The 21129-nt window shown below is 40.2% G+C and overlaps 2 protein-coding genes across 2 annotated transcripts; one reads left to right on the plus strand and one right to left on the minus strand.

Annotated features, from left to right (window-relative positions):
- Positions 1-11476: 11476 nt before the first annotated feature.
- LOC120520392 lies at positions 11477-15400 on the plus strand. Its single transcript, XM_039742795.1, has 8 exons — positions 11477-11489; positions 12028-12299; positions 12542-12625; positions 12869-12943; positions 13971-14033; positions 14168-14254; positions 14409-14460; positions 14892-15400. The coding sequence occupies exons 3-8, from the start codon at positions 12542-12544 to the stop codon at positions 15398-15400; spliced, it is 870 nt and encodes a 289-aa protein (XP_039598729.1). The 5' UTR covers positions 11477-11489; positions 12028-12299.
- A 1480-nt stretch (positions 15401-16880) lies between these two features.
- LOC120520393 lies at positions 16881-18118 on the minus strand. Its single transcript, XM_039742796.1, has 2 exons — positions 18024-18118; positions 16881-17691 (listed from the first exon to the last, which is right to left on the minus strand). Exons 1-2 carry the CDS (start codon positions 18035-18037, stop codon positions 16938-16940), a joined length of 768 nt encoding a protein of 255 aa, XP_039598730.1. The 5' UTR covers positions 18038-18118; the 3' UTR covers positions 16881-16937.
- Between the last annotated feature and the right edge of the window lie 3011 nt (positions 18119-21129).

Consider the following 21129-nt stretch of genomic DNA (forward strand, 5'->3'; position numbering starts at 1 on the left):
CTAAGACTCCAGCAACATATAAGTATATGAAATTTATTTAACAAAAATACCTTTTGGGAGCTCACCAATACAACAGGTTACTCTTGTATTTCAAATTAAGGGTAGCTGACAATCCTTTGTCCGAGTATGAATACAGTATACAAGAGAATATTTAGCATATACTGTATCTGATAAGATATTAATCTAATACAAACAAGTCCACATATGAGACATTAGATCATTCCTCATTAGGACACATAAAGATACTTCATACTTTATTTCAAGTCTGGAGCAACCTTGAAGACCTGTCCACTAAAATTAACTCATGTTACTAACAACAGTTAGACAAAGGTAATATCACTAAAAAGCTTAAATGAAAAAAACTGATGCATTAAGATTTTCACCTGCTATACATTGTGATGTTTGGCATGTTTGGGGCAGCACTCTGGACAGCATAGGACAAGGTTCCTTACCTGAACAGGAGGCCAGCCCTTCAAAGGAAAAAGGGGTGAAGATCATCCTGTCTCAACTAGGTAACACAAAGAAGATGCCAAGTGGCACTGGTTACACTGACATCCCAGAATTGTCAACCAAGGAAAAATACCTGGCCAGTGTAGTGGAAGATCAAGGAGGAGACAACCTGGCAGAATTATATGATCCCCAGCATGTGTTGGCAGCCTCCTCAACACTGCCTTGTGGACACTCCAAAGGCACACTGGGTATTGTCTCCCATAGGGCAGCCTTGTTGGTTCCGTGGGTACTGCCAGGGCGGCTGCAGGGATCTATCATCCCTACCAATGGGTCTCTGCCTGACCCAAAAGTACTTCCATTGGAGTAGCACTGAATCCAATATCAAAGAAACCACTGACTTCATCCAGGTGATTTGGGAGTCGGGTGGAGGAAGGACAAAGCTCGCTTGGAGGAGCGGGGTGAAAAAAGAAAGGAGATTTTTGTTACTTTCCAAGCCTTTTTTTAAGGGTTTACTTTATTGTATTAAAATTGTACTTGAACCTGGGACTTATGTCATGGTGTTAATATAAATATACCAGTATATATTTATATATAATGTGTGTATGTGTATACAAAGGGGCAAGCCCCCATGGTGCCTTAGGAACTCAACCCCCAGTTGCGGCCAGAAAATTAGTAAATTCTGAAAATGTACAAAAGAAAAATTATTATTTATTGGAGTCAAAATCACAAAATTCTATAAATATGTAAAAGAAAAATAAATTATTATTTAACAGAGTAAAACCATGATGGGGAATAAAATATTTACCCCTTACCGATTGGAGTATTCCCATTATACTCATTTCCACTCGCCACTGCCGACTTCCTTGATATTTTAGTTTATAATTTTAAAAAATGTATAACAATATGAAAATCTAACAACATCAGATTAAAGTTCGATAAGTTCGGGAAAGAATGATACCAAACATACAGTATACAGGGGTCCAGGTTGCCGTCTCGACATATGACTTTTTGAGTTTACAACGCTCACTCCCATAAAAACTTAAAAAAAAATGAGACGTGAGTGTTTCGGCTAATGCTGTTAGTGTCATACTTACAGCCCACATGGGCAACTCGTTTGTTGCGGGGCGGAAGTATGCGGCGTTTGAGTGAGTGTTGGCAACTTGTTGTCCGCCTGCATAAGTGTTACGTTTGTGTTGCTTTGTTTGGCGACTTTTGGCCCTTATCATGACTCCTAAACGAAAGTCATTGTCTTCATATAGTAGTGTTGGACAAAGAGGAAACCATCATGATGGAAGTGAAATTAAGACAAAAATTAAAAATTTTTTTTTTTTTTTTTGGGTAAAGGACAGAAAGTTAAGTTAAAGGAATTTTTAATCAATTATTTATTTTATAAAACTCTTTAATTTGTTTATTAATTACTTTAAACAATTTCGTTATTTTAGGATTAATTTAAAATTTTATTTATCCCTTTTGTACCCCATATTTAAATACACTAGGATTTGTATACTAAATTTAAAATTTTTCCCAAAAGACTAATTTCCCTATTTTTCCAGCAATGCCACACAAAAAGAAGGACGATGGGAGCACCAGAATCTGCTCACATCAGCCTTCGTACCGCAAGCTCAAGTAGTAAGTCTGATAAGCGGAATACCTCGCTTTCCCCCTCACGGACGGAAAGACAATTTGCCCGCTTTTATATAGGGAAGAAAGAAGAAGAAGATATCACACAGTCTGGAGTAGAAAATCATCATTTACCTGAAAAGAAACTACAAATCCCATCGTGCATTTTCAAAATGGGCGGGCGTTGGGAAAATCCGCGCCTTGCGTACCCCCGGGACAGAAGGACAATCGACCCCTTTTATACAGAAGGATATTATATTTATGTCCATTTTCTGTTGCTTGGTTGTGTTTTTAAAGTTCTACATTATGATTTTACAAATGTGTTAGGATAGGTAAGTGACTTAGGCTAGGTGTGTTTCGACTACACAAATTCAGGTTACATCACTGTTGAAGGAACGGAACTGTATCATAATCTGAGACCCCCCGTATATGTAGGTTTTAAAATAAGCCCATTTATAGTGTGACAAGAATGTGACATAAAATTGTTGCACAAAATCGTTGCCTTTTAGGTTAGGATTATATATACGTACATCCGAAAGTATTTACAGCGCATCTTTTTCACATTTTGTTATGTACAGCCCTTTTTCAAAATGGATTAAATTCATTTTACCTAAATTACCCCAACACCCCATAATGACAATGTGAAAGTTTACTTGAGGTTTTGCAAATTTATTAAAATAAAAAAAATGAGAAATCACATGTACATAAGTATTCACAGCCTTTGCTCAAAACTTTGCACCTTTGGCAGCAATAACAGCCTCGTCTTCTTGAATGAGATGCCACAAGCTTGGCACACCTATCCTTGCCCAGTTTCACCCATTCCTCTTTTCAGAACCTCTCCCAAACTCCATCAGGTTGGATGGGAAGCGCCGGTGCACAGCCATTTTAAGATCTCTCCAGAGAGGTTCAATCGGGTTCAAGTCTGGGCTCTGGCTGGGCCACCAAGGACATTCACAGAGTTGTCCCAAGCCACCCTTTGATATCTTGGCTGTGTTAGGGTCGCTGTCCTGCTGAAAGATGAACCGTTGCCCCAGTCTGAGGTCAAAAACACTTTGGAGCAGGTTTTCATCCAGGATGTCTCTGTACATTGCTGCAGTCATCTTTCCCCTTTTTCCTCATTAGTCTCCCAGTTCCCCCGGGCGGCCCCCCAACATGATGCTGCCACCACCATGTTCCGAGGGATGGTTTGCCTGGTGATGGCGGTGCGGTTTCCTCCATCGACCCCCGGCATTCACACCAAAGGGTTCAATCTTTGTCTCATCAGCCCAGAAATTTTGTTTTTCATGGTCTGGAGTCATTCAGGTCGGCAAACTCAGGCGGGCTGCCATGGTTTTACAAAGGGGTGGTTTCCGTCTGGGCCACTCTCCCATACAGGCCTGATTGGTGGATTGTTGCAGAGATGGTGGTCCTTCTGAAGGGTTCTCCCTCTCCAAGAGGACCCCTGGAGTTCTTACAGAGGGCCTCGGGTTCTTGGTCACCTCCCCGACTAAGGCCCTTCTCCCTGATGCTGTTTGATGGCCAGCCACCGGAAGAGTCCTGGGGGTTTCCCCTTTTTCCCCCTTACGGATGACCCCTGTGCCATTGGGACCCCAAAGGCAGACATTTTCTTTCCCCCAAATTTTGGCCCCGAGACAATCCTGTCTGGGGTCTGAACAATTCCTTTTACTTCATGCTTGGTTTGTGCCTGACATGAACTGTCAGCTGTGATATACATATATATATATATATATATATATATATATATATATATATATATTGTCCTTGCATAGCTTGAGTAGGAGGCATGGATTGATTGATAGCACCTGGGAAACCATTAGCGCCAGGGAATGGCGGGGTATTAACTTTCTCCCTCTGCTTCCTCGTAGAAAGAAAGACCATCCTGCACCATAGGCTGGATTGACCGCACTGCGTACTTCCGCCCTTCCTCCGCCATCTTGCCCTGGCGTCATCCTTCCCATCCTCCCTTGCGGTCCTTCCCAGCGTTCCTCCACTTCCGGCTCCACCCCAATAAAATGGCCGCGACGCCAGGAGTCGGCGTCGCGTTATGAACTCTTTAGTTTGTGCTTTTGACCACTTTATTTTTCTGTGCAAAGTTTCTGTACAATATACGGGGCCGGAAACCCCAACCCTTGCTGTCTCCTCGGTCCTTTACAAGTGGCGTAGCGGCAGGATACAGAGATCCCGAGATGGCGGAGGGACAGGACCTCAACACGGTGTTGCAGGATGAATGACCAGCTCCAGGCGCTGCAGCTGCGCAAGCCGCCACCACCGGGAGCTGGAGGCCACGAAGGCCAGGTTAGTGGAAGCCCAACGGGCGAGACCAGACCCGCCCAGGCAGCCGCCTCCTTTAGTCCCGATGGGCCCTTCGGAGGAGTCGCCGATGCCTACCTGGGCATGTTTGAGAGGCGGCCACCGGAGCAGTGGCAGCGGTCAGTGGGCGTCCATCCTGGCGCCATATCTGAAGGGACCCGCTGCGGCCTATTATGACCTCCCTGAGGAGGAGGCGCTAATTACGACCTCCTCAAGCCCGAAATACTGGCCCGCCACGGCATTAGCCGGGCCAGCAGGCGCGAATGGCGGAACTGGGTCTTTGACCCTGAAAAGCCCGCTCGCGCCCAGGCGTTCGAGTTCTGGGGCAAGATGGGCCGCTGGCTACGGCCAGAGGGACCCACCGGGCGGAAAGTGGTCGGCGGGTGGCCTGTGAAGGCCTGGTCAATGCAATGCCCAGTTCCCTCGCCCAGCAGGTCGGGGACACGCCTACAAAACATGTCGGGCCTCCTCGGCGTCCTGGAAGCGTCAGTTGGCGGTCCTCCGACTTGGGGGTCAGAAAAGCCTGCTCGGGAACCGGCAGGGGACGGCGGCCACCCCGAGCCCCTCGCGCTGCAGAAGCGCCAGCCAGAGCCAGAGAGGCGGGACCGCCCAGCGCTGTTTCAAGTGTGGCGAGACCGGTCACCTGCTACCAAACTGCCCCATCACACGCCCGGAGCCTATGGACTGCAGCTGGGCGTCGTCCGAGAGGTATTGTACCCGCCGCATCCCTTGGCGAGTCGAACACGGGAGTGGTGTTGCTAAATGGGCACGCCGTGGTGGCTTTGTTTGATTCCGGCAGCAACATTACCATTGTTGCTCGCCGTTTTGTCTTACCGCAACAGTGGTTAAAACAGCATTTGTTGGTCACTTGTGTGCATGGGGGGACTAGGTCATATCGTTCCGCTCACTGCTATGTCACCTGGAAGGGGGAACCAATCCAAATGACGGTCGCTGTGTTACCTGACCCCCCCTTCCCAGTGATTTTGGGACAAGACTGGTCTAAAAGAATCAGCGGTAAGCCATTACGCGCTCGGGGCCTCGTTGGATCTTGTTATGAGGGGAAAAGGCACCCCTCCCGCGGCCTCCACGCCGTGCACAAGGGCAGGCCCTATGGCGCTGGTGTCTCGGGGACCTTTCCGTGGCTACGGACCTTGACCGGAAGATTCCGCCGGAGAAGGGACTAGCCAGGGAACTCTTCCGGCCCAGGCCCCAAGACCCTCTCGGCGGCCTGGACCATCAATTTCGGTCCACGCCGGCCTCCTTTAAGAGGGAGCAGTGGAATGACGACTCCCTGCGCTTTGCCCGGAATGCGGTCGTTCTGCCTAACAGCTCAACAGCGGACGGATCCACACCGCGGGAACCCTTCTTTGTCCTTGAGAATGATCTGTTGTACCGATGGCTACCCATGAGGCGAGGTGCGGAAGTTGTTGCTAATTCCGCGTACCTTCCGGGGAGATATGCGAGTTGGCACATGCTCACCTCCTAGGCGCCCACCTCGGGGCCGAAAAAACACTGGAGAGGATTAAGCTCCGCTTTTACTGGCCTGGGATCAATGAGGAGGTCCGGCGGTTCTGTCAATCCTGTCCGAGTGCCAGACCCGCCAGATTCCTAGGAGGGACCGTGCTCCTCTAGTCCCTATTCCCCTCGTGGACATCCCCTTTGAAAGGATAGGGGTCGATTTGGTGGGACCCCTGGAGCCCTCAACCCGTGGCCACAAGTATATCCTAGTCATGGTGGACTATGCCACCCGGTACCCAGAGGCGGTTCCCCTGCGCCCGCTAATACTAAAAGCATCATACGGGAACTGGTTAATTTGTTTCACGCGTGGCATACCCAAGGAGGTCCTCACGGACCAGGTACGCCCTTCACTTCGGATACGTTCAAGGAGGTAGCCAAATTACTGCAGATAAAGCACCTGAAAGCGTCAGTCTATCACCCGCAAACTGACGGGTTGGTCGAACGTTTAATCAGGCGCTTAAGCAGATGCTCCGCGAAGGTAGTCAGCGGACGGCAGGAACTGGGACCAGCTCCTCCCGCTCGTGCTTTTTGCTTACCGGGAGGTACCCCAGGCCTCTACAGGCTTCTCCCCATTTGAATTGCTATACGGGCGACAACCCCGGGGAATCCTCGACATCCTAAAAGAAGGCTGGGAGGCCGAGGCTCTTCCCTCCTCTAACATTTTGGAGTACGTAGCGCAACTGCGCGACCGACTCACAAAGATCAGGCCCCTCCTAAAAGAGCACGCGTGACTCGTGCGCCAAGCAGCGCAGGCCCGGTGTTACAACCGCAACTCCGTCCTCAGGGAGTTCCGCCCGGGGACGAGTTATGGTGCTCGTCCCGACCTCCCACTGCTGCTCGCTCACTGGCAAGGGCCTTACGAGGTTAAGGAGAGAAAGGACTCGTCGACTATTTGGTGAAACAGCCCAATGCGTCAACCGAGTGAGAGGATCTATCATGTCAACCTGTTAAAGCCCTGGAGAGATAGAGAGGAGCTCCCCAGCTCCCATAGGTCACTCTCCCTTTTCGCGAGCACAACTGCCCTTAACCTCGGCGAAGAGCTGACCCCCAAGCAGCGGCAGGAGTTAGCCCAAACACTCCGAGCCATCCCGAGGTAGTGAGCGAGTCACCCGGCCGGACCGCGCTGATTGCCCACGATATAGTCACAGATCCCGGTGTAATCGTCCGGGAGAGGCCCTACCAGACTCCCGGAGGCAAAACAGCGCAGAGGTCGAACTGGAGGTGAAACGTATGTTGGACATGGACATAATTGAAGAGAGCCATAGTCCCTGGTCCAGCCCTATTGTCCTCGTCTCCAAGCCAGACGGCTCCTGGAGGTTCTGTAACGACTTTAGACGTCTGAATCAGATCTCAAGTTCGATGCCTACCCCATGCCCGCATTGACGACCTCCTTGGCGGCTGGAGTGCGGCTCGTATCTGACTACCCTTGACATGACAAAAGGGTATTGGCAAATTCCTTTAACGGCATCCGCAAAGGAAAAACGGCCTTTAGCACCCCTAGCGGGCACTGGCAGTACAAGGTCCTCCCATTTGGGCTGCACGGGGCCCCGGCGACCTTCCAACGTCTGGTAGACAGAGTGCTGAAGCCCCACCAGTCCTATAGCGCGCCTACCTGGATGACGTTGTCATCTATTCCGGCACCTGGGAGGAGCATCTACTGCAGGTCGCAGCTGTCCTCCGAACACTGGCTAAAGCCGGCCTCCGCATAAACCCCCGGAAGTGTTTTTGGATTAAAGGAGGCCAAATATTTAGGCTACCTCGTGGGACAAGGACAGGTGCGGCCACAGAGCTCAAAGTTAAAGACATCTTAGAATGGCCCCGTCCGAATACCAAGAAACAGGTGCAGGCTTTCTTGGGGCTTGCGGGTTACTACCGCCGGTTTGTTCCCGTTTCTCGAAGAGCAGCACCCTTGACTGACCTGACAAAAAAGGGCGCCCCTATACGTGGTGTGGACCGACAAAGCAGAACACGCGTTCAGTGACCTAAAGAAGGCCCTAACGTCGGCACCTGTGTTACGGACGCCCGATTTTGGGCTCCGTTTATTCTCCAGACCGGCGCCTTGGACACAGGCCTGGGTGCCGTGCTGAGCAAAGCGTCGATGGTGTCGAGCACCCCGTGATGTACCTTAGCCGGAAACTGATGGACCGGGAGACCGGTGCGCGGCAGTGGAGAGGAGGCCTTGGCCATTAAGTGGGCAGTGACCCACCTCCGTTACTACCTGCTGGGTGCGAATTCGCTCTGGTGACTGATCACGCTGCACTTCAGTGGATGTCCCTACACAAAGAGTGAATCCAGCGGGTCACCAGGTGGTTCCTGGACTTACAGCCGTATAAGTTCACTGTCACTTATCGGCGGGGCACCCTTCAGGCCAATGCCGATGCCCTCTCTCGTATTCACGACCTCTCGGTTAGGTCCGCCCGACCTGACGGTCCTGGGCTAAGGGGGGGATCGTGTCACGCACGCGAGTAGGAGGCCGCGGATTGATTCGATAGCACCTGGGAAACCATTCGCCGCCAGGGAATGGCGGGGTATTAACTTTCTCCCTCTGCTTCCTCGTAGAAAGAAAGACCTTCCTGCACCATAGGCTTGGATTGACCGCACTTCGCATACTTCCGCCCTTCCTCCGCCATCTTGCCCTGGCGTCATCCTTCCCATCCTCCCTTGCGGTCCTTCCCAGCGTTCCTCCACTTCCGGCTCCACCCCAATAAAATGGCCGCGACGCCAGGAGTCGGCGTCGCGTTATGAACTCTTTAGTTTGTGCTTTTGACCACTTTATTTTTCTGTGCAAAGTTTCTGTACAATATACGGGGCCGGAAACCCCAACCCTTATTGCTGTCTCCTCGGTCCTTCACAATATATATATATATATATATATATATATATACTATTAAAATTATACATATATACACAGTACAGGCCAAAAAGTTTGGCCACACCTCCTCATTCAATGTGTTTTCATGACCATTTACTGTACATTGGCAGATTCTCACTGAAGGCATCAAAACTATGAATGAACACATGTGGAGTTATGGACTTAACAAAAAGGTGAAGTAACTGAAAACATGTTTTATATTCTAGTTTCTTCAAAATAGCCACCCTTTGCTCTGATTACTATGGCAAGCCGAATTAACATTTAGAGATATCTCAAAATGGATTTTAAGATATCTGGAAATGCATTTTAGATATCTTAAATTGACTTACAGATATCTAAAATGCATCTATTTTAAGATATCTAAAAAGCATTTTATGATATCTTAAATAGATTTCAAGATATCTTGAAATGATACACTGTACATTTTGAGATATCTGAAATGTATTTAAAGATATCTTAAAATAACTTCCTGTGTATTTCAAGATATCTCAAATACATTTTCAGATATCTTAAAATAACTTCCTGTGTATTTCAAGATATCTCAAATGCATTTCCAGATATCTTAAAATAACTTCCTGCATTTCGAGATATCTTAAATAACCTTAGAGATATCTCAAAATCACTTCCTGTAAAATTTCTTATACTTTCAATGGAACTTCCTGCCTATTTTAAGATATCTCGAAATGCATTTAAGATATCTCGAAATGCACAGGAAGTGATTTTAAGATATCATGAAATGTATTTCAGATATCTGCGAACAGACAGGAAGATATTTTGAGATATCTTAAAATATAATAAAATGACTTTCTTTTTTTAATAATACCTCCGCCCATTAAAGTTGACAGAGGGTGCTGTACGGTGCATGTTTTATTTAGTTAGCGTTCTGTGTTTGAATATTCGTAATAAAGCTTAAAATATCTAGGCCTCAGTTTCTATCGTCTTATTCAGAGTTTATGTAAAGTATTGGCATTACAAAATGTAAAAAGAAAGTTTACACAAATTGTCGGTGATCGTGATTACTGCAGTATTCTGTTCAGAAAAGGAAACCCACGTTTATATTATTGATAGTACAAAACCGCAAGTTTGCAATTACGGGATCGTCATAAAATACAAGGTAAGTTTTTACGATTTGGTGCGCGTCTAATACCAAAAATTGTCTCTGTTTTCTTAAAATAATGTGGCACGTGTATTTACGTTTTAATCGAAACATAAATGTACATATGAAGCAGCCTGAAACATTGCTTCCTAACGCCGCATCTCGAACGGTAAGACATACTTTTGAAGGTTACACTATTAATGAATAGCAACAAAAAGTATCATTAAATCCCCTTTCTTGTGATAGGTTTTGTAATTTACTCGTACAATGCTCTGATTTCTTCCATTGCTTATTTGACATATGAGGCATATGCTCAGTTAAGACAAATATTAACTGTTTTAAATCTTTTACCTTGTTATGTTATGACGTGAAACCAGTTATTATGTGTTACGTGTTTTATGTTCTGCTTTCAAAAGAAAATTGTACCAGTGATTATTTAACCTGATGTCAGCGGAAGAGAACAGTTACAGGGTGTTTTAACCCGGGCCATGTCGTGTGTTCGAGAAGCTGAAGAAGTAGCAGAAGCAGATGACTTTGCAGCTTCATGTGTGAGACAAACTAGAGCTTTATTTAGAAGAAGTGCACGGAGACCACCTTTATCAGGGGGTTTGTATTATTTTAGTATTTTTAAATATACAGTATGCAGGTTACTCCCACGTATACAGCGCTGGTTGTATACCTTGATAAAATGTTTTCACTGGTTTTGATTATTAAGCCTAACGAACATTCATGCACTGTTAGGAGAATATTCGGAGAGAGAAAAGAAAACGTGTTCACCTGGCAAAGTTCCTTACTTGCGCTTAAATGGACACCGCTGGCGAAGGCCATTAAAATGTTCACCCGTTTACTTTTCCTTGATAAAAGCTGACTGTTTTATTGATTTATAACTCATGATAACTTCTAACGAAAGTTAGTCAACAACATTATAAGTCATGTATTTTTTACATTTAAAGAAACGTTTATGAGTGAAGGCAGTAAAACCAGAAGTAACACATATATATATATTTTTTTCCTTCTGTTTTTTCATTGTTATGTTTTTTCTTTTACCAAGTTTAAAATAAATATTTTCTCTAATGACACATGCATTTATCATAAATTAGAAGCAATAATACATATCGTGTATGTTCAGTAATATCTTGAGATAATGCTTGTTGTAGAATATAATCACTGAAGTAATGTCTGACTTTCTTCTTATTTCTTTCACATATCACTGCTGCAACTATCAAAAGGCTGTTCAGAAATCATATACTGTACATCATTATTGCTATTGCAATGCTACAGGACTTGTATTGAAGTATAATCTTGAATACATATGCACAAAAAACTCTAAATTAAACTATAAATCAATGTATACAATGTGTGGATGCCAGTCCTATTTAAATAGTAATAATTGCAGTTAGAGAATGTATATTTCCAGATAGGTACAAGAGTATTATTTATTTTCCTAAAAAGATATTTCAGATTATATTTATTTCAATTTTGTTTTCCCCAGATACTACAACAAGAAAAAAAGGAAGATCAAAATGCGATATATGGAAACTTAATTTTTTCCTTCTTCAGAAACATAATGAAGAGTATGTTCCACCTCCCTCAGAACTTTCCGTCTTACAAGAAATGGCTTAGGTTTGTACTCGTCATTTAAGGAATTTCTTCAGACAACCTAGTTGCTTTCAAATGTGGATTTGTTCCTACCCCCTCCCAAAAACTCTTACTTTTAACTTCTTACATATTTGCATATCCCTGTAAAACTAATGTTGAGCAAATATACCTTATATAGACAAGTATAAATGTATGTATGTATGTGTGTGTGTCAGTGTGTGTGTGTAGATCTGGCCATGCAGAAAATGTCTGATGTGTGTTAATTGAATATGGAGGCTCACTGAAAAAACACTTAAAGGAAAGGAAATTCTTGTTAACAAACTAAGATTTTCCAATTTGAGGCATTATAGAGCATTATCTTCCTAATGAGATATAAAAGTTTGAATAAGATTCTTCCAGTTAAGTAAAATGAGTTGTTGTGTAAGCAGTGCATAATAGGACATCACAATGCAGTTTTCATAGCAGTTTAAAATTATTGCACTAATTATGTATTCATCCAGTATGCAGATCATTTATGGAATTTCATTACGTACTTGTACAATAATTATCTCTCTGATTTCAGGTCCTCCAAAACATGAGCAGCCTGGGACTCAAGACAGATATGGAAGCAAATCATCCATTAATAGGAACTGGACAATTCCTCAGTTAGAGAAGTTTATTATTGAAAGCTACCCAAACGTTCCTTTACACTTAACAGGATTTAGTTTTGCCAAAGCCGAGAAAGGGAGACGTTTGCATTGCTTGCAAACTGAAACTGCTGCTCAATTACAGGAAAAAATTGGGAAAGGCAAAATATTCATAATTCCTCACCGTGACATACCACTACCGATTCAGGTAGAAATCTCACTAATTTTTACAATATGTCAAATTGTGCATTGATTAATATGATACTCTCTGTGAAGAAAGAAGAACCTGTCATTATGCAAAATATTAAGTGAGCATTTATAAAGTACAGTGTGCAGTTGTGCTTCATTGCATGTTAATAACACTCTGTCACTCAACTGAATCCACACATTTGTTTTTATGTATGACTGTATATTTAAACACCACCTTCCTTTCTACATTTCCTTTTCAAGATGGAGGAGATACACACGGCACAACAAGAATCAGAATTTAGAGCAGAAATTCCAGGTCAAGTGCATGCAGAAATAAGTTATCAGGTATTTATTTCTTATTGTTTGTGATACTGTTATATTAAAAACATTTTATTAAATGTTAGTAAATAAGGTTCATTACTTATTATGGACACCACTATTGATTATATTCAGTATAAAGATAAATCCTTTATAAAAGAAATAACATTGATATTTTAGTGTTAAAAATTAGTATGTTTTTTTTTTTGTAATTATTTATTCAGTTTTATAGACTATTGTTTTACCTGATTTATTTCATATGGAGCGCAGGCAACATTGTCACAGGAGCCACAGGTAGATAGGCTGGAAAACACAAGAGAACCTCAACCAGAAGTAAATACCCAGGTGTGTAATTTTGTAAAATTCTTTACTACATTAATCTATCCATTTATTGAAACTGCTTATGGCAGCATGAGGTACAAGAAGGGAGCAAACCCTAATCAGTATGCCAATCAGATACTCCCACAGTCACAAATAACAATCCAATTTAGAGTTTCTGATAAAACTAAAAATGAGGCACTTGAGATGTCAAAGGAAACAGGAGCTTATTGAAAAAATGTAAATACAAACAATTTGGGCAGGTCCGGTAATGGGCTTTTGAGCCCAGTGTTGAGGAAGCACACAAACCTCTGCACCACACTGTTCTTCAGTCTTTAAAGAGATCTGTTACAATAATTTAAATTATTTAGTTATGGCAAGTTGCATTGCCTGCAAACATTGTTAGTCCCCTGTGTGGATGCATGTTTTCCTCTCACAGTCTATAGACAGTCTGTTAAATCAATCAATTAAATTGGTTTTGTATTAGAATGCCTGAGTAAATGTTTCTGTAATGGACTGGCATCTCATCGACGTCTGTTTTCTGCATTGTTTTCATTACTGCTGGGATAGGCAATGGCTATGTCACATGATAAATAATGCTTTAACTTAGTTCTGAAGCATAAAATACAGTATCAGTGTTTATATACATGCATTATTACTGTTCATAGCTGTACACTATATATATATATATATATATATATATATGTACACACTATTGGCCAAAGGTTTTAGAACACCACCTACGTTTTTTTAAGTTGTTCTTAAAACTTAATCAGTTGAAATGCAGACACACCTGCTCAATTCATATTGTAGTGGTGGAGCCATATAGCCTATCCGAGAAGCAGTGGATCAAGACAGAAAACTCTGAATAGGGCACTTGTTTATTTCAGTGTTTTTATTTGATATTTTACATATAATTAACCAAATTGCTATATTTTGTCAATTTTGCTTAGGCCAGATTTATCTGGTCACTTATGTGTTCTGTGCATCACTTAAACTTGGCTCAATAGTGTTTTTATGCTCTCCATATTCTCTTCTGCTGTTCATTTTATAGATTTTGATTGGTGATATTGAGAACTTTCTTGGAAGTGCAGAATATGAAAATAGCACATCAGAGGTAAATATCATTTTAAACATATTTTAAGTGTATAATATTCATGGACTCTTACTTATGCATGTATTATTTTATCTTCAATTAGTTTTATTTAAACTTAAAATAAATTAACTTTTTCCAATCACTTGCTTTTGCAGTTGAGATTATCCAGACTGCATGAAGAGGCAAATGTACCAAGTCCTCCAGAATCTCCTTTTGCTTATATAAATGCTGATACTCCCACGGTAAATATTTAATGTTTTAAACATTCAGAATTAAGAGCAGATTATTTGATAGGAGGAGAGGAGAAATGTGTGAATGTATAGAGAAACAGGAAGGTGCTTGTGAACCTAATTTGTTATCCTTACAGATTTTATCATTTTATTTTTGTTTTGTTAGGTTCAGATTAAAGTATCTCAGTTGGATGAAAAACGATTCCATCTTGACAGAAGTAAGTTTTACTCAGGGTAATTCAGTCACCTTCATGCACAAATCTAGCCAAAACTATTATAATTTACAAATTGAGTACTATCCATTGGACTACATTTTTAGAAAAGGAAATGCATCTCTTTGATTTCAAGAAATTACAGTCGACAATCAGTTAAGCCTCAAATTTGGTAAAAACAACCCTTCACATAATTGTGATGTTTGAATGTCCTTACTCTTGCTCCAACACTTTCTCTTAAGAATAAGTCCATTGAAAATTCAAGGTGTCACGTTTGTATTTTCCAGCCAGATATCCTCTTTTTATGTCCTTCCTATAGACTCAGAAATGTCTGTCGCTCTCACATTTTGATTAGCCCCTTACATTTCATACTACTGTATATATTCTACAGTTCATTTTTTTCACTTTCTTTATAAAATCATGTTGTATTTTATGAGGTTTTTCAGAGCTTGAAGGATTAATAGAGGAAGAAATCATTATCGAAATAAACAGGGAAACAATATTGAATGATATGCAGCGAATTTATGGAACAACAGAACTCCTCAACAAAAAGCTTAAAGTATGTTTTATTGGAGAAGAAGGGCATGATTTTGGCGGATTAACTAAAGATCTTTTTTCTTGTTTTTGGAACTGTGCCTTCACTGAGTGGTTTAAGGGTGAGGATGCACTTGTACCTTGTATACCTCTCTATCATTATCATAAAGCACAAGAAATCTTTACAGTTGTGGGAAGAGTATTGTCTCATATGTGTCAGCTAAATAGATGTATACCTCCAAGATTCTGTAGGTCAACATTGCTTTCTATTGTATTTAATACCTCCACCATTCACAATAACATTCTTATAGATGACTTTCTGCTTCATGTAACTGCTTCAGAAAGAATCCTCCTAAAAAAAGCAATTAACCACTTTGAAACATTAAGAGACTTTGAAAACAAGAGCTCTTAACATTTTTTTCTGTAAATGGCATGCATAGTATTCCAACACCTATAAATCTTAAGGATCAGCTCATTCTTATTGCACAGAATGAACTAATAATTAAACCAGGGTTCCTCAATAATTTTATAAGAGAGTCAATTCCAGATGCCCATTTCACAGTTTTTTGGTCACAGTTAGATATTGACTCAATTTCCTACCTATACTGGCAAGAAATGCCAACTACAGAACGCGTTTTGACATGCTTTAAAACAGAAACAGATCTCAGGCCAGAGGAAGAAGTTGCATATTATTATTTGTGTGATTTCATTAAGTCAATAGATCCTGAGGAACTGTCCAAATTTTTGCATTTTGTCACAGGTTCACCTTTACAGCCTGCTGAAATCAATATTACATTCAATCGGTTATGCGGTAGCTGCGACGACCATTGCACATACTTGCAGTAACACTTTGGAAATTCCAGTTGGCTATACATCAGTTCAAGAATTTAAAAGAGAATTTAAAATTATACTTAATTCTGAGTATGCATTTGGAATGACCATATTATGAAATTGCAAAACAAAAATAACACTTGAAATGTCTTTGAATGAAACTTTAGATATCTTTTTTACTGAGTAACTGAAATTCAGGTTGACACAATAGATAATATGTCTTTTTGAGTGAGAGCTAATTCATTTGGGTATAGCTGATATTTTCATGCAAATTTCATATATTCAGTACATACTTTTTTCAGAAGTTTAATTTTCCTTTAAGGTTTATCCAGAGCTCGTATATTTGTTTACAGATACTTACAGGTGTAACATTATAATCTGCATTTAAACAAATGCTTCAAAATTAAAACTGAACAAATAATAGCACCAACTACAACAGTATTATGCTAAAAATGTACTTTTTGATAGCATCCAAAAGGTGGCACATAAATGTTTTCTCAGTTTATATTTGGAAACCTGTTTACTTTCACCATTTAAATGTTTCTGATATTGTAATTTAAAATACTCGCTGTTAATGATAATATGTGAATGTATATTGTTTTCAGTACAAGTTGTTGATTTAAAATAAGTTGTTAAATTAATTCAAATGTGGTGTAGTTTATGTATAAACAAATTGTACATCTGTGTTTATTCAACTTCATTAAAAAAATATCATTTTCTTCATATGTTTTGAGTTGGTGGATTATGTGTCACATGTCAAGGCAATTTGGTATAATTGTGAAGGAAACAGTAAAAAGAGAGAGAGTTTATTTTTCTTTTTAAAAAATTATTAAAACAAAAATGTTTGGCATTTGTTAAATGAATAACACTGTAAAATAAATGTACAACTTAATGCTTAATCATGTCTTTTTTTATTGTCAAAGTTTACAGAATTCAGTTCTGCACACAACAATCATTACCATACATAACTGTTAAGACCATTTTACAAAAAAGTAAAAATGAATTTAGGTTGGTTATAGCAAGCTATTTACCATGTAGTATGCATTACTGTTGATGCTGGACCTTGCCAATGTACTCATGAACAATTTTTTAATACTACATGCAAAATGGAGTGGACATTATGTTTGGGTATCTGTTAATAAGTCATTGGCCTTTTGAACACAACATGCATATTTATCTTTTAAATTTGTTTCAAGCTGAATAGCATCTTGTAGTATCTGTAGATTCTGGACAGACATTTCAAGTGGGTTGAATGTCTCCTGAGGCTCCATATATGCATCATCTGAAAATGATACACCTATTCTTTGTAAATTTTCTATTAAACTTTCTCTAAACTGTTGTGTATTCATGTCAGATAGACTTGTTTGGTGAGATGTAGTGGACAAGCTATCGAACCATATTTGTTCCGGTGTTCTGTTATGTTCAGTTCTAATTCTATGCTTATTCCAGCCTTCTCTGAACATTTCCAATCTTTGATTAATTGTTGAGTAGTAAACATATTGTAGACACCCTTTGTGTAAACTATTGCCTTCTTCAAGTATACCATTATCTTCCATTTCATAAAATTCTTTGTAGATGGGGAAGAGAACCTGTTGAAATACATCTCTCCACAGCCTTTCAATTCTCTGGTTATGGACAGAAAGTCCAGTTATATGGCTGCCACGGTGTAATCCTCTGATGGCATTCATAAGCAGTGCTACCTGAACATTTTCTGTGCCTTGGTCAGACCTCACTCTTAATGGTAATCCATACTGTAGAGCACCCCTGCAGAAAGTCTGTAGCACCGTGGATGAAGAATTGTTTGTAGCACAACTTAAATAAGGTATTAGACGGGAGAAGCCATCGATAGCACCATGTACAACAAAGCCCCACCTATCCATCAAAAGAAAAAATGTTAAGCACATGTGCAGTTTAGTGAAAAAAATTTAATTATAGATTAGGTTCCAGAAGGAAAACACAAATAATGCACATGTTTATGCATACAGATATGGAAACTGTTTTCTGGATAATGAAAATGTTTAGAATTACACATAATTACCTATTCTATTTTCTATTACTTGAAAAAATAATATCACTTATTTTATGCAAAACATATAGCTGTATAAACAAAGAAGTGTCACATATTAATTTGGTCTACTTAAGACAATAATGAAGCTGAAAGTGATATTCATTAAATTAAGAAATAAATCCTACAAGTCTTTTACCTTATAAGCTTCATGTGACTGTCAATGTGCCATATACTGTTAGGTGAGACGGCATGGTATGACCTTCTTTGAACAGTTTGTGACCATCTCTGAGCAGTGCCAATTGGGTCAAGTCTAGCCAATGTGCGTCGAAGTCTGTCCCTTTGTACATGTATTCCCTTGCCCTTAGCATTCCTGACATCATCTGTTAAAAAACATAATTTGAACATTTTTAAATTAACTGATAATTTTAAAACATTAAAGCTGATTGTACAGGGTTTGTAATTATAGGTAACTATCTTGTAAGAAAATTAAATCTTTGTTTTGTGATCATTACAGCTACATAAACTTGTAAGGTCTTGGCAAGGAACATATTTTATTTTAAAAAGATTGTTGATAAGTGATATATTCAATAAGAATTAATGAAATGGAAGGGAGTGTGACATGGTGGTACAGTGGTAGTGCTGCTTTGTTCACATCCCAGTCCTCTCCGTGTAAAGTTTGAATGTTCTCCCTGTGGCCATCTGGATTTCCTCCCACAGTCAAAAGATGTGCAGGTTAGTGTAAATGGTGATGTTAAATCGGCCTCAGATATGTATGTGTATGTGTATGATCACCCTGTGATGGACTGATGGCCCATCCATGGATTGTTCCTGCCTTGCACCTGATGCTTACTGGAATAGGCTCCAGTTACCCTGTGACCCTTAGGATGAAGTGGATTTACAAAATGAATAGATGGATTGGGATGGACAGCATTGTGTCACAGCAGTTGTTGGTGCTATGACATTATGTGAAATACTGCAAAACTTAGAATATAGTTCACAATTATTCTTGAAAGCTGACTGATTTGTTGTGAGAAAAGATTTTTTTCAATTTCATATATGATATTCTATGTCAAGAGACACAACAAATGATTTAAGGTCAGTCAGTCAGTCAGTCATTCCCAATCTTACTTAATCCAAGCTGGCCCTGACAGCTGTGGGCATTAACAACCCGAGACAAGGAGCCAGTCTATCACAGGGCTGTTACTTAAGATGATAAAAAAGAGCTGTTTAGTACTTCTACATATCTTAAATAAAACTATGTCCCCTAGTTTTTTAACTGCTTTAACATATTAGATTTTTATGTGTTTTTTTTTTTTTCATTTCTACTGGGTAGTGTAGAAATAAATAATAGTGTTGTTTCACAGCTTAACAATTACTTATGTTTTGTGAACTTGCTCACTGTCTGTGGATTTTGCAAATTCCATCTCTGTCTATATAGGTTTTCTTCCATATCCAAGTAGATATACAGGTTAGGATAAAAATACACTCTAAATTGATGAGTGTGAACACAAGCAGAATTTGTGATTAACATGTCCTCCAGAATGGGGTAGAGGTTCTTGCCTTGCTGACAATGCTACAAGGGAATTCTTTGGTCCTAGATTATTCTAAATTGGAGTAAGAAGGTCAGAAAGTGAATGAATGGGCAAAAAAGTAATACTCAATAAGTGAATGAACGATGGATTGATCATAATACATTTTAATTGAAAGTTATTTTTGTTTTAAAAAATTTGTGTGCCCTTTGCTTTCCTGTGTAAATCCACTCATAGCTATATGCAGAGTTTATTGCATTGATTTTGAAAAGATCAAAAGTACACTTTTTTTTTACTGTTCTATTCATACTGTATATTATTACCATTATCATTATGTTAAATTGTTATAGAAGTTTTGTGTGGATATCAATTCTGCATTTAAAGTTCCTTTTCTTCCACTTTACATAGTGTCATTTTCTAACCTGCTCAATCCAGACCTGGGTCACAGGGGGGCAAGCAATTGGCACAAGGCAGGAACAAACCCTGGACTGGGTGCCAGTCCATCTCAGGGCGACCCATAAACACACATCAGGGCTAATTTAGTGTTGCCAGTTCACCAAACCTGCATGTCTTTGGGCAGTGGGAGAGAGAACTGGAGCCACAACCAGATGAAATCCATGCAGACATAGGGAGAACATGCAAACTGCATGTGGTAGAACTGACTTTAAAAATTGTATGTTTTATATGCTGTACTGAAGCATCTTGCAGAAATATTTACCAACAGATATTTTAATATTTTGTGTTCCAATTTAATAATATATTTTTGTTTCACATCAGAGTGTAACCATGGAGTGCATAAAATACAAAACAAATTAGTATACCTCAGAACCGGCATTTGGACAACTTGCTTGTAGTCTTTTGCATTCTTCATCCAGTTCATTATCTGTTATACTGCTGAATTTCTGTCTTGGTGACAGACCCTCAGTTTTCAGGCGTTTATAAATATAAGATGCAGAACATCCTATGTGTTCTGCAATTCTTTTCCCAGTGTATCCTTGTGAAATTAAAAGCTTCAGTTGTTCTTTTGAGATTTCAACTTTTGGCATACCAAACTGACCTATTATGAAACAATTTAAAAGAATAATAATAAAACATCCTACTTTATGTCAATTAACAATAAATGTGTACTAACATTATTTATGAACAATTTACTAAAACAGTCTAATTTCAAAGAATAAGAATTCATTTTGAAAATGTTAAATGGTTATGCAGCAATACCAGCATTTACTAATAATTTATATACCAGGGAAAAAGTTAATTTTCATTATGTATAAAACCAGGTTGAAAATACTTTTCTGCTGCTGTGTTTGTGTTTATTAGTTATTTGTGTCATGATGTGTTAACTTCAGCTATAATAAACATTTTTTAGTGTTTACTGATGGATTGTGTATGAATGACTTAAGATGGACTAAACAAGAAAGCTTGACATATACATTAAATTACTGGATAAAAGAAAACTGCAAAAAGAAAAAATGAATATAAAAAATTATAAGGAAATATTTGGTGTAAATCTAATAACAAATCCTAACAGGTTTAAATTCCAAACTTCTCACTGTATCTTCCTGTTCAAGTCAGCACTGCAGTACAACATACCATTGTGAAGGCTGCTTAATGAAATTCAGGTTAGGTGAGGCTGGGACTGATTCCAGAAGAGTTGGGCACAAGAAACTGCTGCATGCATGGACACACACACACTGACTCTAACAGAAGGAGAATTTGGGACAGCCAGTCTAGCTAAGTGCATGCTTTTGGATTTCTGGGAGTGGAACTGAA

Source organism: Polypterus senegalus, unplaced genomic scaffold (assembly GCF_016835505.1).
Source record: "Polypterus senegalus isolate Bchr_013 unplaced genomic scaffold, ASM1683550v1 scaffold_249, whole genome shotgun sequence".
In the NCBI taxonomy this organism is placed as follows: domain Eukaryota; kingdom Metazoa; phylum Chordata; class Cladistia; order Polypteriformes; family Polypteridae; genus Polypterus; species Polypterus senegalus.